General features: G+C 48.7%; 1 protein-coding gene across 10 annotated transcripts in view; it reads right to left on the bottom strand.

The window, feature by feature from the left end:
• Positions 1-20,549, bottom strand: part of NCOR1 (nuclear receptor corepressor 1) — a 320,571-nt gene that overhangs the window by 19,677 nt on the left and 280,345 nt on the right. For all 10 annotated transcript variants that reach the window (XM_075335195.1, XM_075335194.1, XM_075335193.1 and 7 more), the window contains 5 exons: positions 18,023-18,106; positions 17,663-17,910; positions 17,218-17,575; positions 15,913-16,137; positions 18-227 (listed from right to left, as the gene is read on the bottom strand). In XM_075335195.1, the coding sequence (XP_075191310.1) occupies positions 18-227; positions 15,913-16,137; positions 17,218-17,575; positions 17,663-17,910; positions 18,023-18,106 (1,125 nt within the window). The remainder of the gene's footprint in view (positions 1-17; positions 228-15,912; positions 16,138-17,217; positions 17,576-17,662; positions 17,911-18,022; positions 18,107-20,549) is intronic.

Raw genomic sequence — 20,549 nt, 5'->3', positions numbered from 1 at the left:
GGCATAAGTGGACTTACCTCGGGCACCTGGATATGGAATAGTTAACCCTTGGTCTCTTGGAGAAAGCCCTCGACCAACATCTGGTCTTAAGTTAACTTGCATCTGCTGGGAAGTGATGTAGTCATTGAGGATTGTCTGCCGCGTGTTCTCCATTGCATAGAGCTGATACTGACTTGGATAGCCAGGGGTGGGAGACAACTGTCGTTGAAACAAGTAAGCTGCAGCAGCTGTCCAGAGAAATACAGCAAGAGTACAGGGTTAAATATCTTATCATACCAAAAGCAAAACGAAAATTAATTTTATTAATAGAACAATTCATTTAAAAGGGGGTTTCCAGTTTCCACACCTCCAGATTTACTATAAAGCAGTCAGTGTACAGCTTGTCTAACAGTGTGAATTCAGTATGCCCTCTAACTCAAAATAAAAAGTGCGTGCCCCACGTGTGAAAATTGTGTGTGGCCCCCATTATTTTCAAGCAGTGTCTTAACTCTCTTGGGCATGGAGGTCACTAGAGCTTCACAGGAGCCGCTGAATCCTCTTCAGTCCTCCATGATGACATCTATAGCAATATTGGAGGCACTCATATGTCTATTTCAAAAAGACAACCTCTGGATATGACGCTGAGCACGTGCACTCAACTGCTTTGGTCGACCATGGCGAGGCCTGTTCTGAGTGGAAACTGTCTTATGGTCTTGGCCACCGTTCTGCAGCTCAAGTTCAAGGTGTTGGCAATCTTCTTATAGCCTGGACCAGGGGTCTCAAACTCGGCTGGGTGTATGGGCCGCACAGAGGAAAAAAAATAATTTGGGGGGCCGCATTCTTTGCAGGACAAAGTGACATTTTTATTGGTACCATATATAATTTTTTTTTTTACACACCTTTAGATCACTGATTTTGAACATTTTCACTTGTTTACTATAGCAAACGTGCACATTCTTTGTTTAAATATAAAAAAAAATAAATTTTTTTTTTACATTTTGTTCCTTTCTTGTAACTAATAGTCTTACAATTAGCACTACAGTGGTACCTCGCTTAACCCCTTCACGACCTTTGACGGATCTAGCAGTCATGGTGCCCTGGTACTTAAAGACCCATGACGGATAGATCCGTCATGGCGAAATCGCGGCCCCGGAGCACCGGGCACCGCGATCGGTTTTAAAAAACTGTAGATTCGGGAAGGAGAGGACTTGTACCTGACCTCAGGAGGGGTGGTGTCTCCTTCCCGGACCTACGGAGGCTGTGATTGGCTGACGAACGCCGTTCAGCCAATCACAGGCAGTGTTATGTTTCAGCCATTGAAAATGGCTGAAGCATTGAAATCCAGCTATGTTAGTGCTGCTGCAGCACTGGCCATTGGCTGGAGCTCAGTGAGCTTTACTGCACCCGCCCCCAGCTCTGATTGGAGAGATCGGCCTTGTGACCGATTTCTCCAAGCAGCACCGTGCCTCTGGGACCGGGTGAGCTCGCTGTAGGAGATCGCTCCCCTCAGCGTCTCCCTCCGTGGAATCTGAGGAGAGCGATCCCTGCGGGTGCCCATCTGTGAGTCACAGCCCCCGATCCACCGCTGCCCTGCTCCATGAGCTTCGCCCCTGCTCTCCCGCTGCGCTCCTGCATGTGACGCCGCTACTCTCCCGCTGCGCCCCTGCATGTTATGCCGCTACTCAGCAGTAAGAGCAAGCGGCGTCAGATGCAGGGGGTGGCGCAGCGGGAGGAGAGCGTCACGGCGGCCGCTGCACTCTCCCCATCAGCCGCTCCACCGCCCCAGCATCTGCCGCTCCCCTCTCCCCATCAGTCACTGCTCTCGCCCCATCTGCTGCTCCACCGCCCCAGCATCTGCCGCTCCCCTCTCCCCATCAGTCACTGCTCTCGCCCCATCTGCTGCTCCACCGCCCCAGCATCTGCCGCTCCCCTCTCCCCATCAGTCACTGCTCTCGCCCCATCTGCTGCTCCACCGCCCCAGCATCTGCCGCTCCCCTCTCCCCATCAGCCACTGCTCTCTCCCCATCAGCCACTGCTCTCTCCCCATCTGCCACTCCACTCTCCCCTGCATCTGCCGCTCCACTCTCCCCTGCATCTGCCGCTCCACTCTCCCCTGCATCTGCCGCTCCACTCTCCCCTGCATCTGCCGCTCCACTCTCCCCTGCATCTGCCGCTCCACTCTCCCCTGCATCTGCCGCTCCACTCTCCCCTGCATCTGCCGCTCCACTCTCCCCTGCATCTGCCGCTGCACTCCCCTGCATCTGCCGCTGCACTCCCCAGCATCTGCCGCTGCGCACTCCCCAGCATCTGGCGCTGCGCACTCCCCAGCATCTGCCGCTCCACTCTCCCCATCAGCCGCTCCACCGCCCCTGCATCAGCCACCGCACTCTCCCCATCAGCTGCTCCACCGCCCCTGCATCTGCCGCCGCACTCTCCCCATCTGCCACCACACTCTCCCCATCTGCCGCCGCACTCTCCCAATCAGCCACAGTTCTCTCCCCATCTGCCGCTGCGCCCCTGCATCAGCCACCTCACTCCCCCATCAGCCTCTGCGCCCCTGCATCTGCCACCTCACTCCCCCATCAGCCTCTGCGCCCCTGCATCTGCCACCTCACTCCCCAATCAGCCTCTGCGCCCCTGCATCTGCCGCCGCACTCTCCCCATCTGCCACCACACTCTCCCCATCTGCCGCCGCACTCTCCCAATCAGCCACAGTTCTCTCCCCATCTGCCGCTGCGCCCCTGCATCAGCCACCTCACTCCCCCATCAGCCTCTGCGCCCCTGCATCTGCCACCTCACTCCCCCATCAGCCTCTGCGCCCCTGCATCTGCCACCTCACTCCCCAATCAGCCTCTGCGCCCTTGCATCTGCCACCTCACTCCCCCATCAGCCTCTGCCCCCTCCCTGATCTGCTGCCTGCTCTCTCTCATCCCCTTAATCCTCTGCCCCCTCTCCCCCCTCCCGGATCTGCTGCAATCCTGCTGCCTAGATCCATTCTGTAAGGTAGCTATCCCCAATCTCATCTCCCACTCCCCTTCCACCCTTCCCCTCGCCCCCCCTTCCTCCGCCGCTCCTGCATCCGTTTTGTCCTCACCCATCCTCCACCGCTCCTCCATCCGCCACGCCCTCCCATCCTCCGCCGTGCCCCCTCACCCATCCTCCGCCGCTCCTGCATCCGTTGCGCCCTTCTATCCTCCATCCATCTTTTTTCCATCCCACCTAGTCCCCCCCTTTTTGCAGCACATCCGTGCGTTCGTCCTAATTTTTTTTTCTGTAAACTAAGAAAGAAATACAAATAAACTTAGTTTAGGGCCAGTAAAATTATACTGTAGTAATCATCAACTACAGTATTTTTTACTGAATATTGTAAGGGTCAGCCCAGTGCCACACATGAGAGCGATGCTCGAGTCTCACACCGCATCATCCGGCATGGCCGCTCTCTTCCAGACAGGAGTGTGCGGCTGTGTCGGGTGATGCGATGCGAGATTTGTGCATTCCTCTCACGTGTGACGCTTGCCTTAGTGTCAGTTGCAGATGCATATATTTTTTTTTTTTTTTACTGACGTCTGTATTTTTTATTATGCCAAACTAATGTTTCTTTGTATTGGGGGGGGTCTAGTTTCCAACATGGGGTCACATGTGGGGGAGCTCCACTGTTTGGGCATATCAGGGGGATCTCCAAACACGACATGGTGCGGATAACGATTCCAGCTAATTTTCCATTTAAAAAGTCAAATGACGCTCCTTTCCTCTGGAGCTCTGCCGTGCGCCCAAACAGTGTTTTTCTGCCACATATGAGGTATCAGCGTACTCGGAACAAATTGCCCAACAAATTTTGCGGTCCACTTTATCCTGTTACCCCTGTACAAATTAAAAAATGGAGCCTAAAATAACATTTTGTGGAAAAAAAAAAGTACTTTTTTGTTTTTATGCCTCAATGTATGAAGCACGTGAGGGTTCAAAGTGCTCATTACCCATGTAGATTTATGCCATGGGGGTTTAGTTTCCAAAATGAGGTCACTTGTGGGGGAGCTCCATTGTTTAGGCACCTCAGGGGGTCTCCAAACGCAACATGGCGTACGCTAATAATTCCAACCAATTTTGCTGTGAAATAGCGCTCCTTCTCTTCTGAGCCCCGCCGTGTGCCCAGACAATTACTTTCCACCACATATGAGGTATCTGTGTACTCAGGAGAAATTGCACAATACATTGTATGGTGCATTTTTTCCTGATACCCTTGTGGAAAAAAAAGCTACCTGGTTGAAATAACAATTTCATGGTAAAAAAAAAAATATATATATTTTCACGGCTGAACATTCTTAACTTTTGTGAAGCCTCCAGGGGTTCAAAGTGTTCAGTAAACATCTAGATAAATTCAATGAGGGGTCTAGTTTCCAAAATGGGGTCACTTGTGGGGGAGCTCCACTGTTTAGGCACCTCAGGGGGTCTCCAAACACAACATGGCATCCACTAACGATTCCAGACAATTTTGCGTTTGAAAAGTCAATTGTCGCACCTTGCCTTCCGAGCCCTGCTGTGCGCCCAAACATTTGATTTCCACCACATATGAGGTATCTGTGTACTCAGGAGAAAATGCACAATACATTTTATGTTGCAATTTTTCCTGATACCCTTGTGAAAAAAAAAGCTACCTGGTTGAAGTAACAATTTCGTGGTAATTTTTTTTTTTTTTATTTTCATTGCTCAAAGTTATTAACTTTTGTGAAGCCCCCAGAGGTTCAAAGTGCTCAATAAACATCTAGATAAATTCCATGAGGGGTCTAGTTTCCAAAATGGGGTCACTTGTGGGGGAGCTCCATTGTTTAGGCACCTCAGGGGGTCTCCAAACGCAACATCGCATCTGCTAATTATTCCAGACAATTTTGCTTTCAAAAATTCAAATGATGCTCCTTCTCTTCCGAGCCTTGCTGTGCGCCAAAACAATTGATTTCCCCCACATATGAGATATCGGTGTACTCAGGAGAAATTGCACAATTAATTTTATGGTGCATTTTTCCTGATACCCTTGTGAAAATGCTAAATTTTATGGCTAAAGTAACATTTTTGTGTAAAAAAGTAAAATTTTCATTTTTTCCTTCCACATTGCTTTGGTTGCTGTAAAGCTCCTAAAGGGTTAATAAACTTCTTGGATGTAGTTGTGAGCAGTGTGAGGGGTGCAGATTTTAGAATGGGGTCACTTTTGGGTATTTTCTGTCACCTAGGCCTCTCAAAGTCACTCCAAATGTGATGTGGTACCTAAAAAATTTTTTTTTGTAAATTTTGTTGGAAAAATGAAAAATTGCTGATGAACTTTGAACCCTTCTAACTTCCTAACGGAAAAAAATTTTGTTTTGAAAATTACGCTGGTGTAAAGTAGGCAAGTGGGAAATGTTACATAGTAACTATTTTGTGTGACATATCTCACAGATTTATGGGCATAAAATTTCAAATTTTGAAAATTGCGAAATTTTCAAAATGTTCGCCAAATTTCCAAACTTTTCACACATAAACGCAAAAAATATCGGCCTAAATTTACCATTGACATGAAGTACAATATGTCACGAAAAAACAATGTCAGAATCGCCAGGATCCGTTGAAGCGTTCCAGAGTTATAACCTGTCAAAGTGACACTGGTCAGAATTGCAAAAAATGGCCGGGTCTTTAAGGTGAAAACAGGCTGGGGGCTGAAGGGGTTAACGAGTAACCCACTTAACGAGAATTTCATTTAACAAGCAAAGCTTTCTGTAAATTTGTAACCCGGTTTACGAGAAAGCTTTGCTGGATGAGCGAAATCCTCACCGCACACACTTCCGGTTCCGTACATCCACCGCGCTCTAACCCGCACTTGCAATCCACACAAACACACACATGTACGCACAAAACACACACACATGCACGCACACATACAGTATTATGCTCACCTTACCTTCCCTTCCACCGCCGGCCTCATGGTTCTTGTTCTACTCCAGGCTGTATATCGGCATCCATAGCAACGAAGCGGGAACTTCCTGTTACCGCTACTCAAAGGCAAGCAGCTCTGCCTTTGACGTCAGCGCTCTGGCCGCAGAAGTTCCTCCCTCGTAGTTATGGTAACCTGATACACAGCCCGGCCCCGTACCAGAGAACAGCAAGTCCCAGGAGACCGGCAATGGAACGGAAGGTAAGGTGAGCATATAATATGTGCTTGTGTGTGTTTGTGTGAGTTTGTGTGTGTTTGTACGTGTTTGTGTGCGTTTGTGCATGTGTGGAATAGCACAATAGGGGACCAGGATGTGACATTTAACAAGTTGTGGAACAATGGTCTGCATTGCAATGATTTCCTATGGGAAATCTTGCTCTGCTGAACGAGTAACTTGGTTAACAAGCACACTCCCAGAACGGATTGTTCTCGTTAAGCAAGGTTCCACTGTATATAGAAATTTTGACCAACATCTTTTAGTAATGTTCCCCATCTTGTTGTAATGTGCCCATCCTTGTCCCCTTGTAGTATTGTGCCCCATCCTAGTCCCCATACCACAGTAATGTGCTCATCCTTGTCCCCAACCTATAGTAATGTGCCCATCCTTATCCCCATCCTATAGTAATGTCCCCAGCCTTGTCCCCATTTTATCTTAATGTGCCCATCCTTGTCACCATCCTATAGTAATGTCCCCAATCTATAGTAATGTGTCCATCCTTGTCCCCCATCTTATACTAATGTTCCCCATCCTTGTCCCCTTGTAGCAATGTCCCCATCCTATAATACTGTCCCATCCTGTAGTAATGTGCCAACCGTGTCCCCAATCCTATAGTAATGTCCCCAGCATTATCCCTATTCTATAGTAATGTTTCCCATCCTTGACCCCTTGTAGTAATGTCCCTATCCTGTAGTACTGTGCCCATCTTAGTCCCCATCCTATAGTAATGACCCCAGCCTTGTCCCCATTCTATAGTAATAATGTCCCCATGCAATAGTATTGTGCCTATCCTTGTAATGTCCCCATCCTATAGTAATGTCCCAATCCTATAGTAATGTCGCCAGCCTTATCCCCATCCCATAGTAATGTGCACACTTTGTCCCCATCCTGTAGTAATGGGGACGGGGGGAGCAGTGACGGCGGCTGAAAGTGAGCAGTGGCTATAACTTACTGATCGCTCCCCTCAGCTTCCACAGACACAGTGATTGGAGAGATCGGTCACAAGGCCGGTCTCTCCAATCAGAGCTGGGTGCGGGTGAAACAGAGGTCACCCAGCTCCAGCCAATGATCAGGGCAACAGCTGCACTGACCATGGCTGGATTTCAATGTTTCAGCCATTTTCAATGGTTTAAACATTGCAGTGGTTGTGATTGGCTGAGCGGCGTTCGTCAGCCACTCACAACCTCTGTAGGTCTGGGGAGGAGATACCACCCCTCCTGAGGTCAGGCAGAGGTCCCCTCCTCCCCGAACCTAAGGTATTTGCAATGCGATCGCAGTCACCAGGGCTATGGGGCCGCGATTTCGCCATGATGTACTGGGTACGACATGGGTCCTTAAGTACCAGGGAGCCATGACGTACCCAGTATGTCATAGGTCGCTAAGAGGTTAATGTGCCGTCCTTCACAAATACACACACAAAAAAAAAAAAAACACCATTCTTCTCACCTGTCCGGCGTTCCCTCGGCTGCCTCATCTCTGCTTCGTGCGGCCCCCAGGCCCGTGCCCCTATTCACTATCGCGGCCGGTGCAGGGGCCGCAGCCACTGTCAGTGATTTATGTCAGATGATTGTGTTGCCGGCGCCAGAGCGCAGTGCTGGCAAATCAATCATCTGACATAAAGCACAGACAGTGGCTGCGGCCCCTGCCGCGATAATGAACAGGGGCACGGGCCTGGGGGCCACACGAAGCAGCCTGAGGGGCCGCATGTTTGAGACCCCTGGCCTAGGCCATCTTTATGTAGTGCAATAATTCTTTTTTTCAGATCCTCAGAGAATTTTTTGCCATGAGGAGCCATGTTGAACTTCCAGCGATCACTATGAGAGAATGTGTGACCGATAACACCCCTGCTCCCCATTAACACCGGAGACCTTCTAACACAAATGAGTCACATGACACCAGGGAGGGAAAATCTAATTTGGTGCAATTTTTACTTAGGATGTACTCACTTTTGTTGCTAGCAGTTTAGACAATAATGGCTGTGTGTTGAATTATTTAGAGGACACAAAGAAGGGAATTTTGTTTACTTACCGTAAATTCCTTTTCTTCTAGCTCCAATTGGGAGACCCAGACAATTGGGTGTATAGCTATTGCCTCCGGAGGCCACACAAAGTATTACACTTAAAAGTGTAAGGCCCCTCCCCTTCTGGCTATACACCCCCCGTGGGATCACGGGCTCATCAGTTTTAGTGCAAAAGCAAGAAGGAGGAAAGCCAATAACTGGTTTAAAGACCAAATCAATCCGAAGAAACATCGGAGAACTGAAACCATTCAACATGAACAACATGTGTACCCGAAAAACCCAAAAAACCCTAATAAAAACAGGGCGGGTGCTGGGTCTCCCAATTGGAGCTAGAAGAAAAGGAATTTACGGTAAGTAAACAAAATTCCCTTCTTCTTTGTCGCTCCTAATTGGGAGACCCAGACAATTGGGACGTACAAAAGCAGTCCCTGGGTGGGTAAAAGAATACCTCGTGATAGGGCCGTCAAACAGCCCTTTCCTACAGGCGGGCAATCGCCGCCTGAAGGACTTGTCTACCTAGGCTGGCGTCTGCCGAAGCGTAGGTATGCACCTGATAATGCCTGGTAAAAATGTGTAAACTTGACCAGGTAGGTGCCTGGCACACCTGCTGAGCCGTATCCTGGTGCCGTAATGCCCAGGACGCACCCACGGCTCTGGTAGAATGGGCCTTCAGCCCTGAGGGAACCGGGAGCCCAGCAGAACGGTAGGTTTCAAGAATTGGTTCCTTGATCCACCGAGTCAGGGTGGATTTGGAAGCTTGCGACCTTTTACGCTGACCAGCGACAAAGACCAAGAGTGCATCCGAGCGGCGCAGGGGCGCCGTGCGGGAAATGTAGATCCTGAGTGCTCTCACCAGATCCAATAGATGCATTTTTCAAATTGATGGACTGGATGAGGACACAAAGAAGGCAAGGTGATATCTTGATTGAGATGAAAGTGGGATACCACCTTAGGGAGAAATTCCAGAATTGGACGCCGAACTACCTTGTCCTGGTGAAAGACCAGGAAGGGAGATTTGCATGACAGCGCTGCTAGCTCGGACACTCTCCGAAGAGACGTGACCGATACTAGAAAGGCCACTTTCTGTGAAAGACGAGAAGGGAAACATCCCTCATAGGCTCGAAAGGCGGCTTCTGGAGAGCAACTAGAACCTTGTTCAGATCCCAGGGCTCCAACGGCCGCTTGTAAGGAGGGACGATATGACAAACCCTCTGCAGGAACGTGCGCACCTGAGGAAGCTGTGCTAGGCGTTTCTGAACAAATACAGATAGCGCTGAGACTTGTCCTTTAAGGGAGCTGAGCGACAAACCTTTTTTCCAACCCAGATTGCAGGAAGGAAAGAAAATAGGCGATGCAAATGGCTAGGGAGAAACTCCCTGAGCAGAGCACCAAGAGAAGAATATCTTCGACGTCCTGTGGTAGACCTTGGCGGACGTTGGTTTCCTAGCCTGTCTCATGGTGGCAACCACTTTCTGAGATAATCCTGAAGACGCTAGGATCCAGGACTCAATGGCCACACCGTTAGGCTCAGGGCCGCAGAATTCAGATGGAAAAATGGCCCTTGAGACCGGAAGTCTGGTCGGTCTGGTAGTGCCCACGGTTGGCCTACCGTGAGGCCGGGTACCCCGACCTCCTCGGCCAATCTGGAACGACGAGGATGGCGAGGCGGCAGTCGGACTTGATCTTGCGCAGCCCTCTGGACAACAATGCCAGCAATGGGAACACACAAGGTAGCCGGAACTGCGACCAATTTGAACTAAGGCGTCCGTCGCCAGAGGTCGATGATCGTGAGACCGTGCCATGAGGCCGGGACCTTGTTGTTGTGCCTTGACGCCATTAGGTCGACGTCCGGCATCCCTCAGCTGCGATAGATCTCCAGAGACCCGTCCGGGTGAAGAGACCATTCCTCTGCGTCCATACCCTGGCGACTGAGGAAGTCTGCTTCCCAGTTTTCCACGCCTGGGATGTGAACTGCGGATATGGTGGATGCCGTGTCTTCCACCCACGTAAGAATCCGCCGGACTTCCTGGAAGGCTTGCCGGCTGCGTGTTCTTCCTGGTGGTTGATGTATGCCACCGCTGTGGAGTTGTCCGACTGAATTCGGATCTGCTAGCTTTCCAGCCACTGCTGGAAGTCTTGTAGGGCAAGATACACTGCTCTGATTTCCAGAACATTGATCTGAAGGGTGGACTCTTGCTGAGTCCACGTACCTTGAGCCCTGTGGTGGAGAAAAACTGCTCCCCACCCTGATAGACTCGCGTCTGTCGTAACTACCGCCCAGGATGGGGGTAGGAAGGACCTTCCTTTTTCTGTAAAGATTCCTTGGCCGCCTGAGAAATGGAGACGTCTCTGTCAAAGGACGTCGACTTCCCGTCCCATTGGCGGAGAATGTCCCATTGTAGTGGACGCAGATGAAACTGCGCGAAAGGGACTGCCTCCATGTTTGCTATCATCTTACATGGGAAGTGCATGAGGCGTCTCAATGTGTGCGACTGGCCTTAAAGGAGAGATTGCAGCCCTGACTGTAGTGAACGCTGTTTGTCTAGCGGAAGCTTCACTATCGCTGAGAGAGTATGAAACTCCATGCGTAGATATGTTAGCGATTGGGTCGGGGTCGGATCTGACTTTGGAAAGTTGATGATCTACCCGAAACTCTGGAGCGTCTCCAGCACAACGTTCAGGGCGTGGTGGCATGCCTCTTGAGAGGGTGCCTTGACAAGTAGATCGCCCAAAAACGGGATCACAGAGTGACCTTGAGAGTGCAGGACTGCTACTACTGCTGCCATGACCTTGGCGAAGACCCATGGGGCTGTTGCCAGCCGGAAGGTAGAGCTACGAACTGAAGGTGTTCGTCTCCTATAACGAAGCGTAGAAACGCTGGTGCTCTGGATCAATCGGCACGTGGGGATAAGCGTCCTTGATGTCTAATGAAGCTAGGAAATCTCCTTGAGACATTGAGGCGACAACGGAGTGGAGGGATTCCATCCGGAACCGCCTGGTTATCACGTGCTTGTTGAGCAGGTTTAGGTCCAGAACGGGACAGAAAGACCCGTCCTTTTTTGGCACCACAAACAAATTGGAGTAAAAACCGTGACCTTGCTCCTGAAGAGGAACGGGGGTCACCACTCCTTCTGCCTTTAGCGTGCACACCGCTTGCGGAAGAGAATCGGCTCGGTCGGGAGGTGGCGAAGTTCTGAAGAATCGAGTTGGAGGACGAGACTGAACTCTATCCTGTATCCGTGAGACAGAATGTCTCTCACCCAACGGTCTTTGACCTGTGGCAGCCCAAAGTCGCCAAAGCGGGAGAGCCTGCCACCGACCGAGGATGGGGAGAGAGGAGGCCGAAAGTCATGAGGAAGCCGCCTTGGTAGCGGGTCTTCCGGCTGTCTTTTTTGGGCGTGACTGAGCCCGCCAAGAATCTGAGCTCCTCTGATCCCTTTGAGTCCTTTTGGACGAGGAGAATTGGGACCTGCCCGAACCTCGAAAGGACCGAAACCCCGACTGTCTGTTCCACTGTTGGGGTTTGTGTTGTCTGGGCTGAGGTAAGGATGAATCCTTACCCTTGGCCTGTTTAAAGATTTCATCCAAACGCTCATCAAACAGTCGGTTACCAGAAAAGGCAAATTGGTTAAGCACTTTTTTGGAAGCAGAATCTGCCTTCCATTCACTTAACGACCAAGCTCTGCGTAAAAACGCGGAGTTAGCGGACGCCACTACCGTACGGCTTGTAGAGTCTAGCACAGCATTAATCGCGTAAGACGCAAATGCAGACATTTGAGAGGTTAAGGATGCCACCTGTGGAACAGATGTACGTGTGGCCGCGTCAATCTGTGTAAGACAAGCTGAAATAGCTTGGAGTGCCCCTACGGCTGCGAAGGCTGGAGCCAACGGCGTGTCGTAGCCTCATAGATGGATTCCGACCAGAGATCCATCCGTCTGTCAGTGGCATCTTTAAGTGCAGCTCCATCTTTCACTGCAACTATGGATCTAGCCGCAAGCCTGGAGATTGGAGGATGCCCCTTGGGACACCGGGTCCAGCCCTTGACCACGTCAGGGGACAGGGATAACGTGTATCCTAAGCCGTTTGGAGAAGCGCTTATCTGGATAAGCGTGGTGTTTCTGGACTGCCTCTCTAAAGTCAGAGTGGTCCAGAAAAGTACTTAATTTACGCTTGGGATACCTGAAATGGAATTTCTCCTGCTGTGAAGCTGACTCCTCCACTGGAGGAGCTGGGGGAGAAATATCCAACATTTTATTGATGGACGCTATAAGATCATTCACTATGGCGTCACTATCAGGTATATCGAGATTGAAAGCGGTCTGAGGATCAGAATTCTGAGCAGCTACCTCCGCCTCATCACACAGAGAGTCCTCCTGCTGGGATCCTCCAGTGTGATGAAGTCGAGGGCCGCTCATAGTGAGCTCGCTTAGGCTGTCTGGGACTGTCGTCCGTGTCAGAGCCGTCACTCTGGGATGCCCGTGGCACCCCCGGAGCTCGCAGTTGTTCCAACTGAGGGGGACCAGGGAGCAATGATTCAACAGTGCCCATGGTCTGAGAGACCTGTCTGGACTGCAAGGCTTCTAGTATCATAGCCATAGTCTCAGAAAATCTGTCAGTAAATACTGCAGACTCCGTCCCCATCCCCTGGACCATTATCAGAGACTCCGGCAGAGTTGAATACAATGGGGGTCTATGTAACTTGCCGGCCGTATAGCCGTACATGCTGTACAGGCTGCATAGAAAACATGTGCTTCTGCACCCCTGTTTTACACCGACAATATGCTGTAATCTCCTCCGAACAAATCAAGGAGGGTATATACAAAAGTGCGACCAAACAGTGCAATGTATGGGTATAAGCATATATATATATGTGCACTTCGGCACTAGTGGAGTCAGCACTACAGGTGCTGCATAACGCCTGCTCACAGCGGTTGTGTGACTATCCGAATCCCTGCCAGGGTCTTCCTAAACTTGTCTCTTTTCTTGCTACAGAAAAAAACTGACATGAATGGCTGCCAGCGTCCTGTGTAGAGGAGGAAGCCGTGGGCGTGCCTGAGAAAGTGCGGGAATCCGGTTTCACAGTGCACACAGTGAGAGAGGTGGAGTATGCAAAGCATACCCCAGTTCTCAGCGCTGCCGTGCTGTGCAGCGTCACGCCCCTACCCTGACTGGCAGGCCTGTGGGCGGTAACGAAGTGAGACTAGGCCGCACAAGCCGGGGACTCGAGTGATAAGCGCGGCCGGCATATAAGCCCTGGTCGGCGCGGAAGTCCCCGGCGCACCACAAGTCCCAGCCGCGCCTGAATAAAAATGGCAGCGGCGGTTAGCGCGGTAGTCCCCCAATACTCCAACACACCCAGCTACGCTGTGGTGTGTGATGGCACTAGTGCGGGCAGCGCCGCTGGCGCACTAACAGACCCAGCAGTGCTGCCGTGTGTCTGCGCGCGGTCCCCACGGGGACACCGAGTACCTCAACGTAGCAGGGCCATGTCCCTGAAGATACTCCGCTCCATATCCAGCAGATTCACAGGAGCTGTGGATGGAGCACGGCCTCAGTGCCTGGAGACCGGTAAAATCCCACTTCACCCAGAGCCCCAAGGGGGATGGGGAAGGAAGCAGCATGTGGGCTCCAGCCTCCGTACCCGCAATGGGTACCTCAACCTTAACAAACACCGCCGACAAAAAGTGGGGTGAGAAGGGAGCATGCTGGGGGCCCTAGTATGGGCCCTCTTTTCTTCCATCCGACATAGTCAGCAGCTGCTGCTGACTAAACAGTGGAGCTATGCGTGGATGTCTGACCTCCTTCGCACAAAGCATGTAAACTGATGAGCCCGTGATCCCACGGGGGGTGTATAGCCAGAAGGGGAGGGGCCTTACACTTTTAAGTGTAATACTTTGTGTGGCCTCCGGAGGCAATAGCTATACACCCAATTGTCTGGGTCTCCCAATTAGGAGCGACAAAGAAATTTACACTGATATACAAGCTGTACACTGACTACTGTACATTGTATGAAAGGGTCAGATCTTCAGTGTTGTCCCATGAAAAGATAAAATATTTCCCAAAAAAATGTAAGGGGTGTACTCACTTTTGTGATATACTGTATTTCTCCCAGAAAATTATTGCAATTACATGTTTTATTATACATGTTTGCTTTGTGTGTGTAAAATAAAAAGACAAGGCAAATTGGACAGAATTTTACATACAACCCCAAAAATGGTCCAGACAGAAATGTTAGCATCGTTCCAATATTTTGGGTAAACAACTTTATTCCATGCATTTAATGCTCAGTCAAACACACCTGTGGCCTAGTAACAGGTGTGGGCAATATGAAAATCACACCTGAAACCAGATAAAAAGGGGAGAAGTTTAGTCAATCTTTGCATTGTGTGCGACAAACTAAGCATGGAGAAGAGAAAGAGGAGAATACTGTCTGAAGACTTGAGAACCAAAATTATTGAAAAATATCAACAATATCAAGGTTGGAAGTTCATCTCTAGAAATCTTGATGTTCCTTTGTCCACGGTACACTACATAAAGAAGTTTACAACCCATGGCACTGTAGCTAATCTCCCTGGACGTGGATGTCAGAAAGGAAGCATCAGTATCCGCGCAAACTAGTCGTCGACAGTTGAATTAAACGCTATGTCAGGACACCCAGAAGGACCCCACTGCACTGCTAACACAGACAAAAAAGCTAAACTGTAGTTTGGCAAAATGTACGCAAGTAAGTCAAAATCCTTCTAGGAAAGGTCTTTTAGACAGATGAGACCAAGATAGAGCTTTTTGGTTAAGCACATCATTGTACTGTTAACAGACAACGGAATGAGGCCTACAAAGAAAAGAACACACAGTATCTACAGTCAAATATGATGGTGTTTTGCTGTCTCTGGTACTGGGAGCCTTGACTGTATACAAGACATCGTGAAATCTAAAGATTAGCAAAGAATATTGAGTCACAATGTAGTTCCTAGTGTCAGAAATTTGGTTTGCGCCCTAGGTCATGGGTCTTCCAGCAGGACAATGACCCCAAACATAGTTCAAGAAGCCCTCAGAAATGGATGGAAGCAAAGAACTGGAGAGTTCTGAAGTGGCAGCAATGAGTCTGGCTCTAAATCCCATTGAACACCTGTGGAAAGATCTTAAAATTCCAGTTGAAAGGTGTAAGAAGCTTGTTAATGGTTATAGGAAGCAACTGCATTTAATTGGTTGCGGTTCCAACGGGTGAGCAACTAAATAGTAAGTTGAGGGTGCCAACAATTTTGTCCTGCCCATTTTTTGTGTGAAATTATGTCCAATTTGCCTTTTTTTTTTTTCGCTGTGTGTTTTTTTGTGGTGTTGCAATACACAAAAAAAAAAAGCAAAAACCTGTAATTGCAATAATTTTCTAGGAGAAATATGTGAATTTCTGTCAAAATTTCAAAGGTGCACAAGCACACTGATTGGCTGCAGTGCTGTCAGTGATATGTTGCACTGGGATCAGCGGTAGAGACTTGGTGCTGGACCAGGGGACAGTAAGTAAAGCATACTTTAAAAAACAAAACAAAAACAATCCAAACCCATACTGCTGCTAGGAGACAGGGCATTTATAAAATCAGAATGCCCCTTTAACTTCATTGATGCTGCTAATCTGCAAATCTATTACTGAAAGTAATGTATTAGAAGAACAGCAAGGTGGACAATTTTTCCATTCCCGCTGTAAATTTTTAGGTTTACCAACACTGCTGTTGAATACATACCAGGATCCAAAGCTCTGTGGAACTGTATGGGGTCAAGATGAGGCGGCAGATGAGCTCTGTAAACTTCACCGGGGGCAGGACAGCGAAGGTGAGGATCAAAAGGACTGTGAGCAGCAGATGGATCTACACCCGGGACTGGCGACTTCACAACAATGTTTTCTCTCTGTGTAGGGGTTAATGTGCTTTTTCTCTCATGACTGGAAGACTTCCCTGGAGTTAGTCCACCTGAAAATACATGAAGTATAATAAGAACACTGAACCTGGCCCTGGACTTCTTATGCTACCTAAATCCTAGCCCATTATGATGACGCTGAAAAAAAAAATGTCTAAAATTTACACCTCCATAATATCAATCCTATGCAGTAATAATCTGTTTAGTTGCAGACTTGTTTAACACTAGAACTACTGAGGTAGTCATTTTGACTACTTTGCACTATGTATTTCTATATAGGTGCCACGAGTCCAGTAGTTCTAGTGTTAAAAAGAGTTCTGCAAGGACAGAGTGAAGAAAAGCTTTCCTTCCTAACCTGGCTAACCACAGTAGATCGCATTCTACCTTTATAATTGTATATTAGAGAGTGGACAGCCATGTCTCCCGACTTCCCCAAACACAGGAAAGCTGGTTTGGCTATCTCCACACTGAACAGAAGATCGGCTGTGGAAATGCTACAGGCCAGATACCGCTCTTCCCTGACATTATTTGCAGGAGAAAAGTATGGAAGATATCAACATTACGTCAGCCGATCCCGATTAAATTGTCAGGTTTGGACAACTTTTATCTAATATGTATTGGGGATCTTTAAAGGGCCTGTCCATGCTTAAAGTTCACTCTGTGAGTGCAGTCAGAATTATCCTGTGTCAAGAATAGGCGGTCATGTGACCGAAAGTATGCGATTTGCATACTTCCAACCTCATTCCAACTAGACGTGTCCGGCCAGGCTCCATTCACTTGTATTGAGGGAGGCTGTGCACATCTAGTTGGCATGTGACTGCACGTATGTATGCAAATCGCCAGCTCACGGCACCAGAGAGTTTTAACATCACAGTGTGAGGATTCACAAGTCTGCCGACACATATGAGTGAACTCCAAGCATGGGCAACCCCTTTAAGATTAGTGGAGGTCCCAATGGTTAAACGTCCATCAATCCGCAAATCACTAGCCACATCAGTGCTTGCATAAAAACCATCTCCGTAGGAAAGAAAATGATTACACTTTAGTACTGGAACATACATTTATGTACCGTTAAATGTAATATCACCGATGCAAAGTTTTGACAGATGTCTCAAATCATAGTGAACTCCTACCTTCTGATGAACGTGCCATGGGTGAACTTCTGGACATGGGGCTGGGATAGTTCACTGGGGTCCTTCTAGCGTTAGCATCCTCATATATGCCAGGGCTTAACTGAGACTTTGTGGCTTCATGGAGAGTTGAGCGGAGAACTGAGGCACCAGAACTGACTACAGACGTGTGACGTGCCCGGATTGCATCTGATGTTTTTGGGTCTTCATATTTTGTGCGGTCTACCACTTTTAAATTTTCTGGCATCATTTCCATCTGTGGCACCCCACGGGACAGCCTACTTGGACCCATGATCAAGGACTTGACATTATGTTTAATGGTGGACTGACCAGATGCACCTTCATGTTTTATAGGCGTGCCCTGTTCATAATCATTTAATTAAAAAAATTAGAAACAAAAGACCAACACATAAAAGCTTGGCTAGAACAAAGTCTACATGAACCATACCTGGGATATCGAACCTTCTATTATTGTCCGAGAACTCTCTGGGGTTTTACGACTTTCTTGACACAGGAGGTCCTGTCTAGGGATTTCATGGATGGAGCGTCCCATTTCCTTGATTGTAGTAACACCATCATAAGGTTTGCCTTTAGTGATGGCTCCTTCAAATGATCGTATTGGTGGACTTTCACGTTTTATCTGTTTGGCATACTTCAACCCTTCTTCAAAGTTCTCAGATGCTGCCCTTGGGGTGCCTGGATAATGATTTAGAGAAATTTAGTTGCAAAATTATATGAGTGATCAATATGTGAAATCAAATTAAATAGTCTTTAATCACACGTCTAGGGTATATCATCTGATAGCTACCTTGCATGATGGAGCCAGACATCACCGGCCTCTCCTTAAGATCTGGATGTGAGCTGCCTTTAGGAAGAGTACGACATATCAATCCTGAGAACCAAAATAAAAAGGAAGCTGGTTATAACTTATGCATATATTGGAATGAAAAATACATCCAGGGTTTTTACAAGGCATTTCTATCTTCCATAAGCCAGTCTTGATAAAAAGTCTTCTTTAAATGGAATCTGTCAGCAGGATTTCACACCCAAAAATATTTATATGCATATGTAGCTCTTTCAAAGACAAGTCCAGCAATGCATTACATGGCCAGTCCGTCCCTTCGTTACTAAGAAATCAGCGTTTGAATTGATATGCAAATGAGGCTGTAGATCTGAAGCCTCTGTCCAGCTCCATGTCCCGCTCAGCCCGGCCTCCTCCTGCTTCACTGTGTTACTTTAGGCAAAGCAGCTATCAGTCGAGCAGGAGGAGGCGGCGCTGGGCTGGGAATAGAGCTGCTGTGAAGCTTAAAGGGAACCGGTCAGGTGGAATATGCACCCAGAACCACGAGCAGCTCTGGGTGTATATTGCTAATCCCTGCATAACTGTCCCTGTATCTAGTAGCATACGTAAATAAATCTTTAGAAAAAGTATTTCTAAAGATCCTTTATCAAGTACAAATCAGCGCAGGGACTAGTCACAAGGGCGTCATTTCCCTTACAAGTCAGCCCTCTTAGTATAAATGCCCGGCGTCATCCGCATAGATGCACATACATGTCTGTTGTCACCGCCTCAGATGCCGGGTTTAGGGTCAATGCGCATGATCAGAAGTCCTGGCACTTCCGGTTATGCGTACTAGACCTCTCTGAAGCCAGAATGCGTACACCCAGCTTCAGTGTGCATGACCGGAAGTGCTGGGACCTCTGATCATGCGCACTGAGCCTAAATCCGGCGTCTGAGGCGATGACCAGAGACACTGGTACACGTGTCTATGCCGATGACACTAGGCATTGAATAGAGTACCACTGCCGATTCCACCAAAACACAATCTAAATCCTAGTTCTCCTCTCCACACTGGGCATAGTGGGTTAACCATGTAAGGGGATGGTCGCCATGATAACGAGTCCCTGGGTATAGCCAAGCTTGGTGGGAGGGGTCAGCAGTCAGTCAGAGAGAATCGAGAGTGGAGAGCACACAGGAGAGGTGTGCGGACGTGCCTGAGATGGGTCCGTGTAACGGTGACCCCGGGGACACAGGAGAGAGGTCGCCAGGACGGGTACCGAGAAATCGTTAGACTGTTTGGCAAATACCTGCCCGGTGAGGACACTTCCACGGACTTCACCGAACCAAAATAATCCGGGGGCAGCAGCAGTAAACTAGGATCGGGGTTCGGACACTTGCCTCCCCGCAGGGTCCGCACTGCCCACCGTACGGAGGAGACTGCACCCCAAAAGGGACAGTCGGGGCCCCCAAACGCTGCACGCTACGAGGGCCCAATCAACTGAGAGTGCCGAGGACAGACCAACCTGGGTCACTACATTGGCACTGGTCCTCCTGGGACCTGAACCAGCACCCCTGGGATCAAAAGTAAGTAGAGACTGTTAAGGACAACCTGGTGTGGTCTCCATTATTTCCCTATTACATCTCCCAGGCACAGCCCTACCTGCGGAGGGCCTATCATCAAAGCTCCCACTACCACCAGCCCTGGGAGTACCACATTGAGCAGCGGCGGTTCTCTATCCTTAACCGCAACCGCAGGTGGCGTCACATGACAAAAACTCTTATCTCCCCTGTAAATACCCCCCATTAACAAAAGGGGCCCAGAACAAGGGACCGGGCAACGACCACCAGAGTGACATTCCCATTTGTTACTGGCCAGGACCGAGTACCCCCTTATCTGGGCCCTACATTACTAGATACAAAGACAGTTAGGCAGGGATTAGCAATATTCACCGAGAACTGCTCGTGGTTCTAGGTGCATATTGGACCTGACAGGTTCCCTTTAAGATCTACAGCCTCATTTGCATTTTATGTAAAACGATAATGTCTTAATAATGGAGGAACAGACTGGACATGTAAAAGGTATTGCTGAACTTGTGAACTTGTGTTTGAAAGAGCTACATGCACAGATAAATAGATTTGAGGGGATTGAAATTCTGCTGACAGATTATTACTAAAAAGCAATCCAATTATTTTTTTGCCATCCTTGCAACCACCTCCTGACTTGCACTTTGCACTTATTTGATATAGTGTACTTACTTCCCTGCAGTGTATACTCAAACTATAATTCCCAGATAGTACTTATAGTGGAGCAAAGAGGAATAAAATGTAGGCTAAAATCTATTATGCATCAAGTGCAGCAACACATGACCAGTCTCATCTCTGCCTGCATAGAGGACTCTGCAATTATCTTCCAACTATATTATTCTGAGGAACCTTAGGCTCTGTGCCCACGTGTGCGTATTGCATACAGCTACGCTGCGATCTGCAGCGTAACTGCATGCGTCCTGCGTCCCCAGCACAATCTATGAAGATTGGGCATTATCCATGCGCACGT

The sequence above is a fragment of the Anomaloglossus baeobatrachus genome, chromosome 2 (genome assembly GCF_048569485.1).
Source record: "Anomaloglossus baeobatrachus isolate aAnoBae1 chromosome 2, aAnoBae1.hap1, whole genome shotgun sequence".
Taxonomy (NCBI): domain Eukaryota; kingdom Metazoa; phylum Chordata; class Amphibia; order Anura; family Aromobatidae; genus Anomaloglossus; species Anomaloglossus baeobatrachus.
This window is presented reverse-complemented; position numbering and strand designations above follow the sequence as displayed.